We start from the raw sequence: 16,839 nt of genomic DNA, 5'->3' as shown, positions 1-16,839 counted from the left end.
ATACCCAGTGAGTGCTTAACACATTAGTTGTTATTATTACTACTACTATCCTATTTCTTGGGAAAGATAGGTGTGGAGAAAGTAGCAATCTGAGTATCTCTTACTTGCTCCTGGAGGCTCTGCGCCAAGGCCTGCTGAAGCTCTTGCTCTTCCCTTTCACGGTCCATATCATACTGCTGAAGCCAATCCACCTCTCCTTGAGATCCTTCTGGGGTTTTGTTTTCTTTATTCTCATCACAGTCTTTAGTTATCTCAGTAAAACTGGCTGGATCTGAGGAAGCAGAACATAACATAACTGGGAAATCCTCTCTAATAAACTGAAATCTCTAGACTAGAGTGACATCTACTGTGCAGAGAGTAATTTACCACAATGGGACATACAATTTCATCTTACTACACCTAGCCTAGGGTTTCTCAATCTCAGAACTAATGACATTTTGGGTAGGGCAAGTTTTTGTTGCTAGGGGAGGGCTGTCCTGTACATTGTAGAATGTTTAGTAACATCCCTGGACTCCTTCTACAGGTGACACTACCAATCCCCTCTCTGGTTGTGACAACCAAAAATAACAGACATTGTGAAATGTCCCCTGGTGAACAAAACTGCCCTTAGTTGAGAGCCACTGATCTACAGCAGAGGCTCTGAAACTTAACCAAACACCAGAAGCACTATGGTTAGAATGGATAAGAATTAAACAGCCATATTCATAGGTCATGTCACATGACCAAGTATTAGGAATAAAGTATTATTTAAAGTAAATTAAGAATTAGGCTAGGCCTAGCCGGTGTGGCTCAGTGGATTGAGCGCCAGCCTGTGAACCAAAGGATCGCTGGTTCGATTCCCAGTGTAGAGCACAGGCCTGGATCCCCAGCAGGGGGCATGTGAGATGCAACCACACATTGATGTTTCTCTCCTCTCTCCCTCCTTTCCCCTCTCTAAAAATAAATAAAATATTTTAAAAAAGAAAATAATTAGGCTAGAATCATTAGGCTAATAATGAGATTTCCCCCATTTATTAACAATGTATGTTAAATGAGTGTTTTTGCATAATAACCAAATAAGCCTTGTACATAATGATTCAAGAGTTCCATAAAATATATAACACATATCTCATGTACCACACAAGTATATGACAACATATATGTTTAGAACATTCATTGAGTTAGATAAAAGAAAAATTAATCAATTTCTTTTTGTTCTTCTTCAGTCTCTAGCCTATGACTAGCTGGGATAAACAGTATTTTGTTCTGGTTATTTAAACTGTGGAGTAACAACATTTCATTATAACTTGTAATATTGGTTAAGTATTAAAGGTAAGTGGGGAGAAGAGGACTCTAACTATTTACCTACCTACCAACCTCAAACACTACCAAAGCAAAAATCCTCACCATAACAAGTTAAGGAAATTCTCATTTAAAAAAAAAAAAAAATCAACTAATCAGTAAGCATTACTTTACAGGTTCATTTTATATAGTTTTAAAATTAGTATATACTCTTTACCTGCTTCAAAACTGCATTTTAACCATTTAAATGTTAGATACTTTTCTATAGCACTGACAACTCTGAAGCTTATAGCTATTTGGTTGTATACTCTATTATCAGCAACTAGTCATCATTTTAAAAATTGTATTGAATTGTTGACTATTTGCCACTAACACTAACTCAATATTCATTACAAGAGTAAAAGAAACTCAGGATATATTAAGAACAAAAAGGAGTATGATCCCAATTTTTAAAAATTATTCTAGAGGTGTTAATGATTTCTTTCTTTTCTTCATGCTTGGAGAAACAATCATTTCCCTAGCCCGGAAGAGGCAGCTCTGAGGTCTATATGAACCTGCCTATCTCTTTGACCTCAGCTTACTGAACCAGGAATAAATAATTGAGTCACAACCATTCAGATTACTTGTAGAAATTTGGAACCGAGACATTCAAAGTTAGAAGATGTTAAGCATTTCAAGTGGAAGAAAGATTTAGGAGTTGAGGCTACTATTTCAGGGCATAAGATGAGCATTACTACTTTTATTATCAAAACATATAAAAAAGGTGATGAGGTATAATTTTTTTAATGAATAATTTTCAGCAATGTACCCATGCATCTCACTCAATCCTGGAATTACACTAGCAATTAATCCATGTGATAGAAAACTAATCAAGAAAGTTCACACTGAGATGCTAAAATTATTATATACCCTGTATTTATCTTTAAGATTATTAGATGAATACAAAAACTATGTAAGATCTATGGGAACAAATATGACCATGAAATACACTTCTAAGAAACTTTCACAGTGGGTCAAAGGGGAATCATGTGTCAAAGCTCAATATTCTTATAGTAAATAAATTATGTTATCTGCCTCTGCCTCCACACCAGCTAAAATCTGCTCCTTTACTACCTTCTATATTTCAGTGAAAGGGATCACTGTCCAGTTTTTGTTTTGTTTTGTTTTTTAGACAGAAACAAGGGAGTCATCTTTTACTTCTCATTTACCCTTCATATCAGATAAACATTCCTTCCTATCTGCTGAATCCATCAAATGTTTTTCTTTTTAACGCCAAAACTTTGTCTTAGGGCACTATTAACTTTTGGTCTGGACTATCGCAAAAACTTTCTAACAGGTCTCACAGGATTATTTTGGTTCTTCTTTAATCTATAAACTACATACAGCCAGAATGATGTTTTTCAAATATAATTCTTCATCAAATACTTGCTTGCTTAAAATTATTCAATAACTTCCTAATGCCTCTGAAATAGAAGTCCAAAATCCTAAACATGGCTTTAGGTTATGTAAAACCTAGTCTCGTCTCATCTCTTGATTTCCCCCCCTTAACACTATGCTCCAGTCATATAGGTCATTTGGAACTTGGTTTTTGGTTTACTAACTTGCTGTGACCTTTCTCATACCTAGGCCTTTGCACACACTGTTCCTTTTGGCTAGTGCCTGGAGACAATGAGACCTTACCTAGCCTGTATTCCTGGTATTCCTTAGTTGATGCATGAGACAGCCAATTGTGTGGGCCCCAAATATCTACTGGGAACCTACTACACCAGGCACTGTTGTAGAAGCTAGGGATGGATACAGTGATACTTAAGGCAGGATGGCCTTTGAGCTCAAGGAGCCTAAGTGCAAAGGCTCTGAGAATGAACTTAGCATATTTGAGGGACAGAGAGAGAAAATGTAATTATGGCTAAAAGAGGAAAGAGGAGTAGAGATGGCCTATGTAAGAAACTTGGATTAAGTGTAATGGAAAGTCACAAGTTTTAGGCAGAAAAGTGACAGTGTGGTTTATGCTTCAGAAAGATTACTTTAGCTGCTCTGTCCACGAAAGAAGGTCTGTAGGAGGCAAGAGTGGAGGAAAAGACATTAGAAATCAGTTGTGGTAGCCGAGGTGAGAGACAGAAGAGTAAAGCTGTAGCTACGAAGATGTTGATCAATTGTTGGATTCAGAACATATTTTGTAGGTACAGCTGGTTGAACTCATTGATGGACTGAATGCAAGGGTATGGAGTAAAACAAATCAACGGTGACTTTTTTTGCCTGAGCAACTGGGTTTATGATGGTACCATGTGCTGATATGGCGAAGGCATACTAGAGGTGTTAATGATTTTTTTCTTTACTTGGAGAACAATACTTGGAGAACAGGGATAAAAATTAAACAGCCAAATGGATATTTCAAGTAGGCATTTCAACATACAAGTTTAAAGCTCAGGGGAGAGATCTAGGCTAGAAATATAAATTTGATATTTCATCAGTATATGAAGTTGTGGTACTACATATCACTTAGGGAGAGAGCTTAAGTAGGAAAGGAGATACAGCTGAGGACAGTATCCTGGAATACTCCAACAATTAAGAGTTCTGATGAGGGAAGCAAAAAAAAACCACCAAAAACAAAAAGCAAACAAACAAAAAACCCCAAAACAAAAACCAAAAAAACTGAGATGAATAGTTGGTTTAGTAGAAAGAGAAAAACTCCCATAGGTACGGTATGATGGAAGCTCAGAGAAAAAAGTTTATAAAATTTTACATGTTAAGAAGGGAGTGGTGGACTGTGAAATACTGCTAATGGTAACTTGATCAAAACACCATTTTGGTGGAGTGGTAGGGATGAAAGCCCACTGGGATAGGGTTGAGGAGAGAATGAGAGGTGATAGGAGAGTGAGAGATGATAAGAGAGTAGAGAGCATGAATTAAACAACTCTTTCAACAAGACTTCTGTTGTGAAGGCAGTAAAGAAAGGGGGCAGTAGCTGAATAAGCACAGAAAGCCCTAAGAGAGTTTTTTAAAGATGAGTGAAACTAAGGCACAACAGACATAATTAGAAGAGAGGGAAGACCTGACCCGTTGCCTGGCCTCTGCCCATAGGCTACTGGCACTGGAGCAAGCTGCACCGGGGTCGGGGGGAGAAAAGAATAGAGGATCTTATATATAGGGTGGGGCAAAAGTAGGTTTACAGAAGTGAGAACGTGAAACACAGTTTATTCTATTACTATCATTTATTGTACTATTTTCCATATGAACAACTATAAACTTATTTTTGCCCCATCCAGTACAGGATATAAAGTACTTAAGTTTGCTCTCCCCGAAGCTGCTATAGTTGTAAAACTAACTGTGATCATTAATATTTTGATAACCTCAGTGTTCTCCACTGGCACAGATAATCTAGAACTAATTGTACATAACTTCCTTTGTTAATTTTAAGATGTAGGACTAAACAAAAAATTAAAAGGCAGAGCTGAAAGGAGAATATAAAGAGATGGGACAAAAGAACTTGTATTAACCAATGATATCTAAGGCCAATAATCATAAGTTTAATAAAAGGGGATTTCATAAGAATACATGCATCAAGAGGGATAAAAAAAGGAATGCCTACAAACAAAAATCATCAGCTTTTTCTTTCCAGAAAAATTGAGGATATACTAATTCTTTTCACTTGAACATAAAATAATTCAAAATTGATGAGGTCCTAACCCCAAGAATACAGAAAATAACTCTGTGATACATTACAATTCTTTTCATCCCCAAAATCTTAGGCTTGATGTACTGAAACACATTAGCTGGCTAAGTGAATATAGATATTAGGGATATCAGAAGGAAAAATCAGAGTTGGATGCAGAAAGAAGGAGTAAAAAATTTCTACCTAAAATTTTTAAAATACCCACAGTACAAGGTAAGGAGGCTCCGCTTGGTTGTTCCCATTGATAACTAGAGAAATAACAAAATATAAATAATAATGACCACAAAAAATAATTTTTTAAAATCTGTATTGCACTTTACATTAGACGTATACACTATCTAACATTCTATTCTTGATCTTCTGAAATTTGTCTGGTAGATCCCCAAACAGTATCAAAGAGGTTAAGTTACCTATTTAGAAATTCATAGCTAGGAAGCAGTATAGCTAAGACAAGAGATCTCTTGGTTCAGGGGTCTTTCTACCATTATGAAGGAAAAGATCCAAAGGAGAATGAAGAACTTGAACTGTTTATATAGTTGACTCTCCACATCTACAGGTTCTGCATCCAAAGATTCAACCAGTCACTTATCAAAAATAACTTGAAAAAAAAATGTTACCCTGTTGCTGATGTGTACTAGTCGTTAAGGACAATGTCAGTTCCATCTGGACTGAACATGCACAGACCTTTTTCTTGTCACTATATCTCAAACAATATAGTACAACTATTTACATAGCATTTACATTGTATTAGGCATTAGAAATAACCTAGAGATGATTTAAAGTATACGGGGGGATGTGCATAGGTTATATCTAAATACTACGCTATTTTATATAAGGGACTTGAGCATCTGCGAATGTTGGTATTTGCAGGGGTCCTGGAACCAATCCCCCATGGATACTGAGGGATAACTATATACTAAAACTTAGTACAAGTTCAGATACAGAAAAATTAAGAAAGAATTATACACATTTCCGAGAGACCAGAGATGAGAGAAAAGTGACCAAAAACTAAACACAAACATTTATTAAATGCACGTTAAGAACACTAACTTTTCTTTTGATGCACACCTGAAGGAATATGGCATATTTTACCATTAGTCTCTGGGTACTACTCACATTATTTACTTCTCATTTTCTTAAACTGTTAACACAAAGCATGAAAGTATTATTAACTCTGTTACAATTATACAGATCCATCTTACCTCCCATTATTTGGAAGCCATTTGTCACTACAAAGCTTTGGACACAGCCATGCCTTGTTTAACAGACATCTTCATTAATCCTACCTGGCTCTGTGATTGTTTTGGGTTTCTCAGTTTCCATAGGGTCTGGATTTTCAGGCATTTCTTGAATATCATCCTCTGCAAATCCAGTATCTGGGCTGCTGGTTGGTTTATCATCATCTACATGACTCAGAGACGGTGAAGCTTCTCTCTTACTTATCTCTAAAACAGCTGCTAGAAGTTCTTCTTCGCTCATTCCATCAAATCCTGAGTTTTCCAATTCAGACTTATCAGGCTCTATTCTGCAAGATTTTGAATCCTAAAGAAAAGAGTTACTTTTAAAGGAAACCTGAATGCCTACCAATACAGCAATTTTAGAGTTTAAAATGAGATGTTTATTTTAGTTCTAAAAAGTTCCTGCTCTTTGATACTTTCAGTTATTTAAAAATCAATATTTAACTCAATTACAAACCTAATATACTTTTACTAATAACTACATAAGAATACATAGTTATTTCCTTGGTTATAGTAAGTGTTAAGTACACTCTTTGTAGAAATTTGGAAAATCCATAAAAATAATAAATTCATTCCACCCTGACTGGTATGGCTCTGTGGATTGAGTGCCAGCCTGTGAACCAAAGGGTGGTGGTTCGATTCCCAGTCAGGGCTTGCCAAGTCCCCAGTAAGGGGCTCTTGAGAGACAACCACACATTGATGTTTCTCTCTCTCCCTTCCCCTCTCTAAAAATAAAGAAAGAAAATCTTTAAAAATAAATAAATTCAACTTCCATCAGAGATAATACTGTATTTTTTCCAGATATACGTGGATTATACTGTAAATATTGTCACTACATTTAATATTCCTTTTTAAACGTTGACAGATCTTATTTTTTTTAATACATGAGAAAAATAAAGAATACATTAACATTATGTAAATATTCAGAAGTTATTTTCTGAGTAAGTTTTATTTTAGGGAGGATTTCTGACTTTCTGTGATTTCTCATTCAAGGTGATAAACCACAAACTACTTCTAGCTTTAAGGTAAAGCGAGAAACAAGTCAGAACAAAAATAACTACTAAAATAATTACTTTACCAAAAGTGAGGTTTAAAATCAAACAGTTACATGAGATGATGCACACTCCTAGAAAAGCATGTCTCGTCAAAGTATTAATTATCATTATGTGTTAAGATAGAAGATAATGTAGTTAAACCTTCACACCCATTATTTAAACCTTTAGTTTATGTGTTTAGCCTGTTGATGTAAAACTTTTACTCTGATTCCACCACATTAACAATTGGTACCAAAATTAAGCAAGTAATTACAATATTTGAGGACCGATATGTAAAAGTAGCTTTAAAGATTTACAGGAGAAAGCAATTTATCTACAACTTCCACTTCTTAAAAGTCTCAGGCCTGGAAACAACCTATTGATGTGTCCATCGATAGACGGATGAATGCATAAAGATGTGGTATAATGAGGGTGGGCTCCTTGCAGGACAGGCTTTCCCTGCTGAGTGTTCTAGGAATCCATCTGTAGCAGTGTAACAGCTGGCACTGTTGTGAAATGCTGCATTCCAATTCAGTGAAATATTTTCTGAATATTCAACACATTTGCCCGTTTCACGATGGGTGATTTATGAGTGAACCCATACTATGCTGAGTGTTCAGCAAATTTTGACCAAAAATGGCATGACCCCATGCCCCACCCTTCCTATTACCTGATCTTAACCTGAGTGACTTTGTTTTTTTTGTTTCCCCAGATGTAAAAAATCGTCGAAGGGAAATATTTTGCTTATGTGGGAGAGGTGAAACAAACAGCAGAAGCACTAAAAGGCACCAAAATCAACAAGTTCAAAAACTCCTGAGCAGTGGAAACAAACATCTTGATAGGTGTATTGCATCAAATGGAGAGTACTTTGAAGGTGACTGAAGTTTAAACATATCAGAATAAATAAAAAATTTTTATAAATAAGTTCTGGAATTTTTTTGGTTCCCTCCTCGTATAAACTATTCAGTCATTAAAAAATGGACATCTTGACCTTGAGGGCATTATGCTAAGTGAAATAAATCAGACAGAGAAAGACAAATACCTCACGATCTCACTTATATGTGGAATCTAACAAACAAACCCAAGCTCATAGATATACAGAACAGATTGCTGGTTGCCAGAGGATTGGGGGTGGGATTGGGTTGGGGTGGGGTGGGGGTGGGTGTGTGTGTGTGTGTGTGTGTGTGTGTGTGTGTGTGTGTGTAAAATGGGTAAAAGGGGCTGAAAGGTTCAAACTTCCAGTTACAAAATAAGTTCTGGAATGTAACACACAGCATGGTGATTACAGTTAATATTGTATTGTATTGCATATTTGAAAGTTGTTAAGAGAGTAAATCTTAAAAATTCTCATCACAAGAAAAAATTCTTTTGGTAACTATGTATAGTGATGGATATTCACCAGACTTACTGTGGTAATCATTTTACAATATATGTAATACAAATATCAAATCATTATGTTGTTCCCTAGCTAGGTGGCTCAGTTTGTTGAGTGTTACCCTGCACACCAAAAGGTTGCAGGTCTGATCCCTAGTAGAGGATATACGAGAGGCAACCAATCGATATCTCTCTCATATCAATGTCTCTCTTTTTCCTTCCTTCCTCTTTCTCTAAAAATCATTAAACACATCCTCGGGTGAGGATTAAAAAAAAACAACAACAAAAACCCCTTATGTTGTACACCTGAAACTAAATACAATGTTGTATGTCAATTATACTTCAATTAAAAATAAGCCTCAATCCATCTTTAAACAGACTGGTTTTGTAGCTACAGAAAGCATACTCTAAAACTAGTGTTTGAGACCTCCAGTCAAGATGTTCGCATAGGAAAATGCGGTACTTGCATCCTCCCACAAACACACCCAAATTACAACCAAACTACAGAACCACCATCATTAAGAACTGCCTGAAATCTGGTTGAATGGAAGTGCCACAACTAGGGAACTGAAGAAGCCGCATTGAGACTGTTTGGATGTGGGGAGGGGTAGAGATGTGGAATGAGCTGGTCCCATACCGATGTGTAGTGAAAAAAAATCAGGAGGGATATCTGAGCTCCAGAGGCCCTGCAGACCAGAGTTCCAATGCCAGAGAGAGAAGTGCCCATAACTTCTGGCTGTAAAACCCAATGGGGATTCAGGCTGAGGAAGACGGAAGGCTTCTGGAATTCCAGGGAGTTACTCTTAAAGCGCTTATGCATGGACTTACTCACTCACTCTGAGCTCCAGTGTTGGGCAGCCCCTTGAAAGGCACCAGAGACATATGGGAAGGAACAGAACTGTCTGGCAGCAGAGAGAGAGCTGGGGGGTAAGGGTGGATAGCTTTCTCCCAGAGAGAAGTGTTGGCAGAGGCCCCTGTCCCTTTGATGAAACCTCTTCCAACAGGGCTGGCAGGCTGATAGCTGAGACTGGTCAACCTGGCTCAGACTGTTCACGCCACCCTGGTAGTTCCCTGAGTCCCTGCTCTACCCAACTTTTGGGCCCACCCAGGCTGTTTCCCTTGGCTTTTCCATTTGAATGACCTGTCTTGGCTCCTGCTTCAGGTTTTCCTAAACTTTCTCAAACATGAAGCATCTGGCTTCGGTGTACTCTGTCTCTCTAAGTGGCCCCAGAGATGGCACTAGTGGCAGCTGGCCTCAGTTCACAGCTTGGCCTCACCTGGGCATCTCTAAGCTCAGCCAAAGTAGAAGCTATCTGCATTTGCTTTGTAGCTTATGCTAGGTGGCCCCAGGCAGAACACAGGCAGCAGCTGACCATGGCCTGAGCCTCCTGGGAGGCCCTAGAGCCAGAGCACCCAGTGGACAGCTTCAGACCACATTGAAGCACCACCCCACAACCACCTCCATGAGCAACACACTCAAGGGGTGGACTTAGCAGGCACCAGAATCCCACTGAAGTGAGTCTTGCTTTGTGGGGTGGGTCCCTGCACAGCTGATCCTCCATGGCAGTTGGTGGTCACAGCCAGTCCTTGCAGCTGATCAGCCTGGGGGCAAATCTTTCCCACTGACAAGCCAACAGCAATCAAGGCTCACCTACAATAGGAAGGTGTACAAAGCTGGAGAGCCAAGCTTGGGTGATCAGAGAGGTTGTACCACAGACCCTAGAGGACACCTATTGCATAAGGCCATTCTACCAAGCCTGGAGACATAGCTCTATCGAACAGACAGAAACAAACACAGGAGGGAGCCAAAATTAGAAGACAAAGAAACATGTCCCAAATGAAAGAACAGAACAAAACTCCAGATAAAGAACTAAACAAAATGGAGACAAGCAATCTACCAGATGCAGAGTTCAAAACACTGGTTATAAGGTACTCAATGAAGTTAGGGGAAGAGTACATGAACTTAGTGAGAACTTCAACAAAGAGGTAAGAAACATAAAAACAGAGCTAGAAGATATACAAAAGAACCAGTCAGAAATGAAAATACATTAACTGGAAGGAAGAATACATTTTAAGAAATCAACAGTAGAGTAGATGAAACCAACAATCAAATTAGTGACTTGGAATGGAAAGAAGCAAAAAACATCTAATCAGAACAGCAAAAAGAAAAAAGAATTAAAAAAAAAAAATGAGGATAGTGTAAGGAGCATCCTGGACAATTTCAAGTGTACCAACATTTGCATCATGGGGGCACTGGAAGGAGAAGAAAGAAATGGAAAACTTATTTGAAAAAATGACAGGAAATTTCCCTAACTTGGTGAAGGAAACAGACATACATGTAAGTCCAGGAAGCTCAGAGAGTCCCAAACAAGATGATCCCAAAGAGACCCAAATCAAGACACATCGTAATTAAAATGCCAAAGGTTAAAGACAAAGAGAGAATCTTAAAAGTGACAAGAGAAAAGTAGTTTACCTACAAGGGAGCTCCCATAAGACTGCCAGCTGAGTTCTCAACAGAAACTTGCAGGATAGAAGGGATCAGCAAGAAATATTCAAAATGATGAAAAGCAAGGACTACAACCTAGATTATTCTATCCAGCAAAGCTATCATTTAGAATCAAAGGACATATAAAGAGCTTTGCAGACAAGAAAAAACTAAAGGAGTCCATTACCACCAAGCCAGTATTACACAAAATGTTAAAGGGTCTTCCTTAAGAAGGAGGAGGAGGAGGAAAGGATATAAAATATGAACAATAAAATGGCAATACTTATCAACAATTGAATCTAAAAAACAAAATAAATGAACAAGCAGAACAAAAACAGACTCACAGGTACAGAGAATATTTTAATAGTTGCCTGAGGGGAGGGGGTTTGGGGGGATGAGTGAAAAAGGTGACAGGATCAAGAAGTACAAACTGATTGTTACAGAGGAATGTAAAGCATAGCACAGGGAATATAGTCAATAATATTCTAATAACTATGTATGGTGTCAGATTGGTGCAAGATTTATCAGGACGATCACTTAGTAAGTTATGTAATGTCTAATCACTGGGAAGTACGCCTAAAACTAATAAAATGTATGTCAACTATAAATGAAAAAGAAATATTAAAAACATAAAAGTAGCATTTCAACAGATGCATTAAGTTTATGATATATATTGTGTACTAAATTTTCTGATGCTGGTTATAAAAGGCATTTGTTTGGACAGTAAGAGCTATACAAATCTTTGTCAGATATTCTGGTGAGAAATTACCTACCTTTTCCAGGTCTTCCTGCTGCTGTTCAGAGCCTGACATTTCACAAAATTTCTGGCTAAGGGCCACAGAACGTTTTAGCTCATCCTCACTGTCTGAATCAAGGCATAAAGCCAATAAGCTCTTGGATTTAAAGGGGAAATACCTGTAATTCAAGGGGAAAAAAAACCCTATTTAAGTCTGGTAAACATTGTTCTTGTTATTCTTTAAATACATAAATACCAAAATAAAACAAAAAGCTTTTCCTATATGGAAAAATAATATGATAGGAAAAAAAGATGTATCAAAAGGTATACTTAAGAATTACCTTTGCCCCACTTCAAAGGAGTCATGCTTTGAAAATTAGCTTATACCACTACATGTTATCAATAAACCAATCACTTTGTGCCTTTTTTCTTTTAATGATCAGCCCCAAAGAAGTTTGTTATTGTCTGTATAAGGCAAGTAATCCACCGAATGCATGCAGACATAGCAATGAATAAATGTTGTTGACAGAAGAGTATGAGAACTATTTTTGATCTTTTAAATTATGATCCATGTACTTCAAAAGTAACAGTAACATTCCACTTATCCACTTATATGTAGGTCAGACTTGTGGCAATCTCTACCTTCCAGAACACAGGGATACAAAAGTAATTAAAAAGCATCTGAGGAAGGTAGCAGTTTCAAAGCCCATGTACTTTATTTACTCTTTAGACAGGGGCCCTTCTTTCCCAGAAAATGATGTATAAAATAATGTAGCAAGTTCATCAAGAAATGAGAGCTAAGAAATAAGAGAGAATAATCACAAAAAGGACAATGAAGAACTATACAAGTCATTTAATGTAAAGGTAAACCATCTTGTAAGATAATGCCATCTGAGGGCATTATCGTATTACAACACAGTGCAATAACTGACACTCATCATGTTGATTCCAAGTCATTACAATATATTTAAATTATCTTCAGTATATTTTACTTAGAATATAGGGATTTCTAGAATGCCATGGAGTATATAACCACCTAAGATGGTTAAATTTTTTTAAGATTAATTCTTAAAAAGGCAAGCTTCAGTTATAGAAAAATTCATTTATGTGAAATATCAAATACTCTTCAATTACACTAGATAAGTAAGGTGTTACTGTGTTGGCTTCCAAGTGAGCTGAAAATAAATTAAAGGAAAAAGTGGTAAAGGTCAAAGAGCACAAGCTTTCTTTGATGGAGGTTAACATAAATTCATATGCTGTACTAAAAAAAAAAAAAAGTAAAATGGAAATTGGAAAAAATGCAATTAATCTAAATGTGAAAACTGTAAATAAACATATAGAATGATGTCACCAAGAAATAAGAGGCCACAATGGAAACCAGGAGAATTGCATAGCAATGTAGATCAAAGAAAAGAGGCAAGTGGTCAGTGATAAGCCCAAACATGGTCTGTGGCTGAGAGCAGCCAGGATATCACTGCACTCCAGCCTGAACACTTGAATAGCCTCCCATTATGTCTTCAGAAGGGTTTTTAGTATAACTTAGAAAAAGCCAATTAGCCATCTCAATTTCTCATTTCTGATTTTATGCTCACCGAGTAAAACTGAACATATTAGTTTGTTTATCCAGGTAAATGCTGAATGAGGGTGACACCTGGTTACTAATAACACCAGGGTCAAATGTGACAAAGGATACTGTAGAAGAACCAATGGTATTCTGGTTCATAACTCAGCCTCTTTTAAGTTTGATCGGCATGACAGGTCTTCTAGGGCCTAATATCCTTTATTGACCAACTCTCAAATTCTCATACCAATAGACCCTGGAGAACAGATGACCATGCCAAGTATCATGAAGCTCAATGAAATCATCTCTTTCTTGAAACTACAGTGATCTGGTACATAAAGAGTGCATTCCATTAATAGTTACTATATTCACAGAAGGCAGCTTGCCTGTAGTAATGAAAAATATTCATCCTGTAAATGCATCACTTGCTCACTTTCTAAGCAGCCAAGTGGTATTGCTCATTTGTATCTTGAGAACGGGCAAGAGTATTCATATCGGTACCATTTCAGATTTCTAGTCATGTTAGTCATCTGGTTTTAATTGCACTGAAAAATAATTAACAGGAGGAAAAGAAAATAGCAATTCCCAAATGTCATTTTATGGTAATATAAGCCCCCCCAAAGCCCGTAAACAACAAAAGTGTCTCTTTTCTAAAAGTACTTTGGGACACCAAATTTTTAGAAAAACTAATTTTAAAGACCAATGACGAACAAGTCATTTAGAAGTGTCTAATCAGGAACTGTGTAGTTCTAGTTTAACCATAGAAGAGGTATATTTAAAAAAAGCATTTGCTTCCCTTCTTGGACAAACTTTTGGTCTTAAATAAATAAATAAAACATTTGTAGAGCAGCTACATTCTAGTGTGTGTTTGTTTTTTGTCTCCTTTCAGAACAGCTCCAGTTCACTGTTTAAGACAAGAAGTCCCAGACTGATTAGCAACAAATAAAAAGATATTTTGGGATCTCCATGCCTATCTTTGAAGAACAGTGCTTTGTGCCAACATGGGTTATTTCAGTCCTTCAATCCTTAAAATTCCTTGCATTCAGTCAATTTCTAGAGATTTAGGATGAACATATGACATATTATCAGATGATTTAAGATGTTTTAGAACAAAATTTTGAGAGGACCATCTGAAATTGTTTCACTGTTAAAAACTTACTATAGCCTAGATTATAGTTTAAAGCAGATTCAGGAAAATTCCAAAGTAACGTAATACAGAGCAGTTATCATGCAAAAAGAGAAACCATAAAGAAAAGGGGAGGGAATATTCTTGGAAATTAGGGTTAAGCCAAATCCTTAAAAATACAAATTTTGGGTACACAAGAAATATAACTCACTTTGAAGGTGTAGAAGGGCTGGTGATGCAGGAATTCACCATTTGAGAGGCTTTCAATGGTCTAGAACTATCAGAAAATTAGAAAATATATAATGTATACAATTACATTATTAAAATATATATTTAACTTATAAAATGAATTATTCTGTACTATAGACCCTTATATACCCTTTAAAAAAACAAACAATTATACTACTTTTACTAGCAATAGAGGCCAAAAGGGAAAAGAAAATATTATCTCTGGCCTCTCTTTGATCCAATGACCTCATTAAGTAAACAGCATTGGAAACAAAGTCAAAGGTAACACATATAAAAAGAACAACTTGGGAAAAATTATCTTGTCTCAGTACTTTTAAGCAATAAAATAATAATAGCTCTCATTTTTTGAGGACTTACTAGATATCATACACTATAGTAAGAATGTAAGTGTTTCCCATCACTTAAGTTCACAACTACCTTACTATTTTCCCTACAAACAGGTCAAGGAATTTGTCCAAAGTCTCAAAGCTATTAAATTATAGAGTCAGGTAGCCTGGTTTTGGGCCTGTGATTATGAAGAGCCTACATGATGGTTTGATATAATACTGCTGCCAGAAAGAGTAATAACTACCAGCAGAGGGCAGCTGCATCATGCAAAACAAAACAAAAAAACCCCTCAAACCACATGTATTTCAAAGAAAGGCCATAAGACAAAAATGCAGATATACTAACAATTGCTAGGAGTACATGTTTATTAGTAGACTTTTTAAGGCTTGTAGTATAAATTTATACAATGTTAGTGTATATTTCAATTATTAACCCCTGAGAAATACATTTTTACAAAACTGTATCAATTCACATTAGCAAGTATTCATTCACTTTCTGAAATGTCTATTATTCCACATTAGCCAAGAAACCTGGCTCTTTCAGTTACTAACCATACAACTTTAAGAAAATTACTTCGTTTTCCTGGATTTCCCCTGTAAAATTAAGAATTTAGACAGAATCTCTAAAATCCTTTTCACCACTGAAGTTCTAAACTTTACGACTATCAAACTAGAGTTCAGACATAAAAAATAACTACAATATATGGCTCCAAAGTAATGGAAGTATGCAGAAGAAAGTTCAGAGAAGTCCTAAGGTTTTCCCAGAATATACCATAAAATGAAATAAAAATTAAAAGTTACTTCTTTTCTCATGTAAAAATTTCTAGGAGCCACTAAAGTTCTGTACTTCTACTGGTAATAATACATTTATGAAGACATAATCTATTTTGGGGACCCCAGAATAACATTTAATATCCTGTTTCCCAGATTTGAATATCCCAAATAATTAGTAAAGGCATTTGTTAAAAATATTGATTCCAGACTGACAGAAATGATGAAAACAATTCTTGTATATTAAAACACACACACACACACACACACACACACACACACACACACACACACACAGATTGATAGATAGACTGATAGATTCCCAAGTCCTATCTTAGATCTCACGAAACAGAACTTCTAGGGAAAGTACACAGGAATCAATATTTTAGTGTTCAGGTGACTCTTATGAGCATGCAAATTAAGTATATACTCCCAACATCTATCAAACTGTCTTCTAGGATCTAAAAGCATAAGGGCATTACCTAGAAAGGTGACTAGTTATGAAAGGCAACTAATGTACTTGGAAGAATTTTGCTTAAGCATTTTATCACTTCAATCTATTACTATAATTACTTCAAGGAGGTGGTAATTTAACACAAAATCCCAAAACAAAGTCAAATTAAAATCTCCTCTTAGTCTGATTTTACCCAGGAGTTGTGCTGTCTATCTAACTCAGTCATTCTTGTGATCAGATTACTAAAGCCTTTCTACTTTAAAAGCAAAGGCAAAGAAATTCTCTCTCAAGGACTTACATTGCTGTATGTGCACTCCAACCGAGGGGGAAAGGTGGTTTTGTATTTTCAGTGCAATGTGATGACAGAGTCAGGTATCTTGGAATGATAACTTGCTGCCCAATCTTGTTGTTAAGTGAGAGAGTGATATTGAAGCTGTATCTCTTCAAATGAAGAATGAGGATTCTGAAAACAGGAGATGACATTACTGGTTTGTACACAATAAAGGTAGCTCTCTTATAGGTGAAAAGAGA

At 36.4% G+C, this 16,839-nt stretch overlaps 1 protein-coding gene across 1 annotated transcript in view; it reads right to left on the bottom strand.

Moving 5' to 3' along the window:
• Positions 1-16,839, bottom strand: part of USP37 (ubiquitin specific peptidase 37) — a 78,532-nt gene that overhangs the window by 10,625 nt on the left and 51,068 nt on the right. Inside the window, exons 17-21 of the mRNA XM_054585661.1 lie at positions 16,607-16,771; positions 14,720-14,785; positions 11,859-12,000; positions 6,241-6,496; positions 105-271 (exon numbers count right to left, since the gene is read on the bottom strand). Of these exons, the coding sequence (XP_054441636.1) occupies positions 105-271; positions 6,241-6,496; positions 11,859-12,000; positions 14,720-14,785; positions 16,607-16,771 (796 nt within the window). The remainder of the gene's footprint in view (positions 1-104; positions 272-6,240; positions 6,497-11,858; positions 12,001-14,719; positions 14,786-16,606; positions 16,772-16,839) is intronic.

The sequence above is a fragment of the Pteronotus mesoamericanus genome, unplaced genomic scaffold (assembly GCF_021234165.1).
Source record: "Pteronotus mesoamericanus isolate MK-2021 breed Mesoamerican mustached bat unplaced genomic scaffold, CSHL_Meso_final contig_90, whole genome shotgun sequence".
NCBI classification, from domain to species: Eukaryota; Metazoa; Chordata; class Mammalia; order Chiroptera; family Mormoopidae; genus Pteronotus; species Pteronotus mesoamericanus.
The sequence above is the reverse complement of the archived record's forward strand: the minus strand, read 5'-3'. Positions and strand labels throughout refer to the sequence as shown.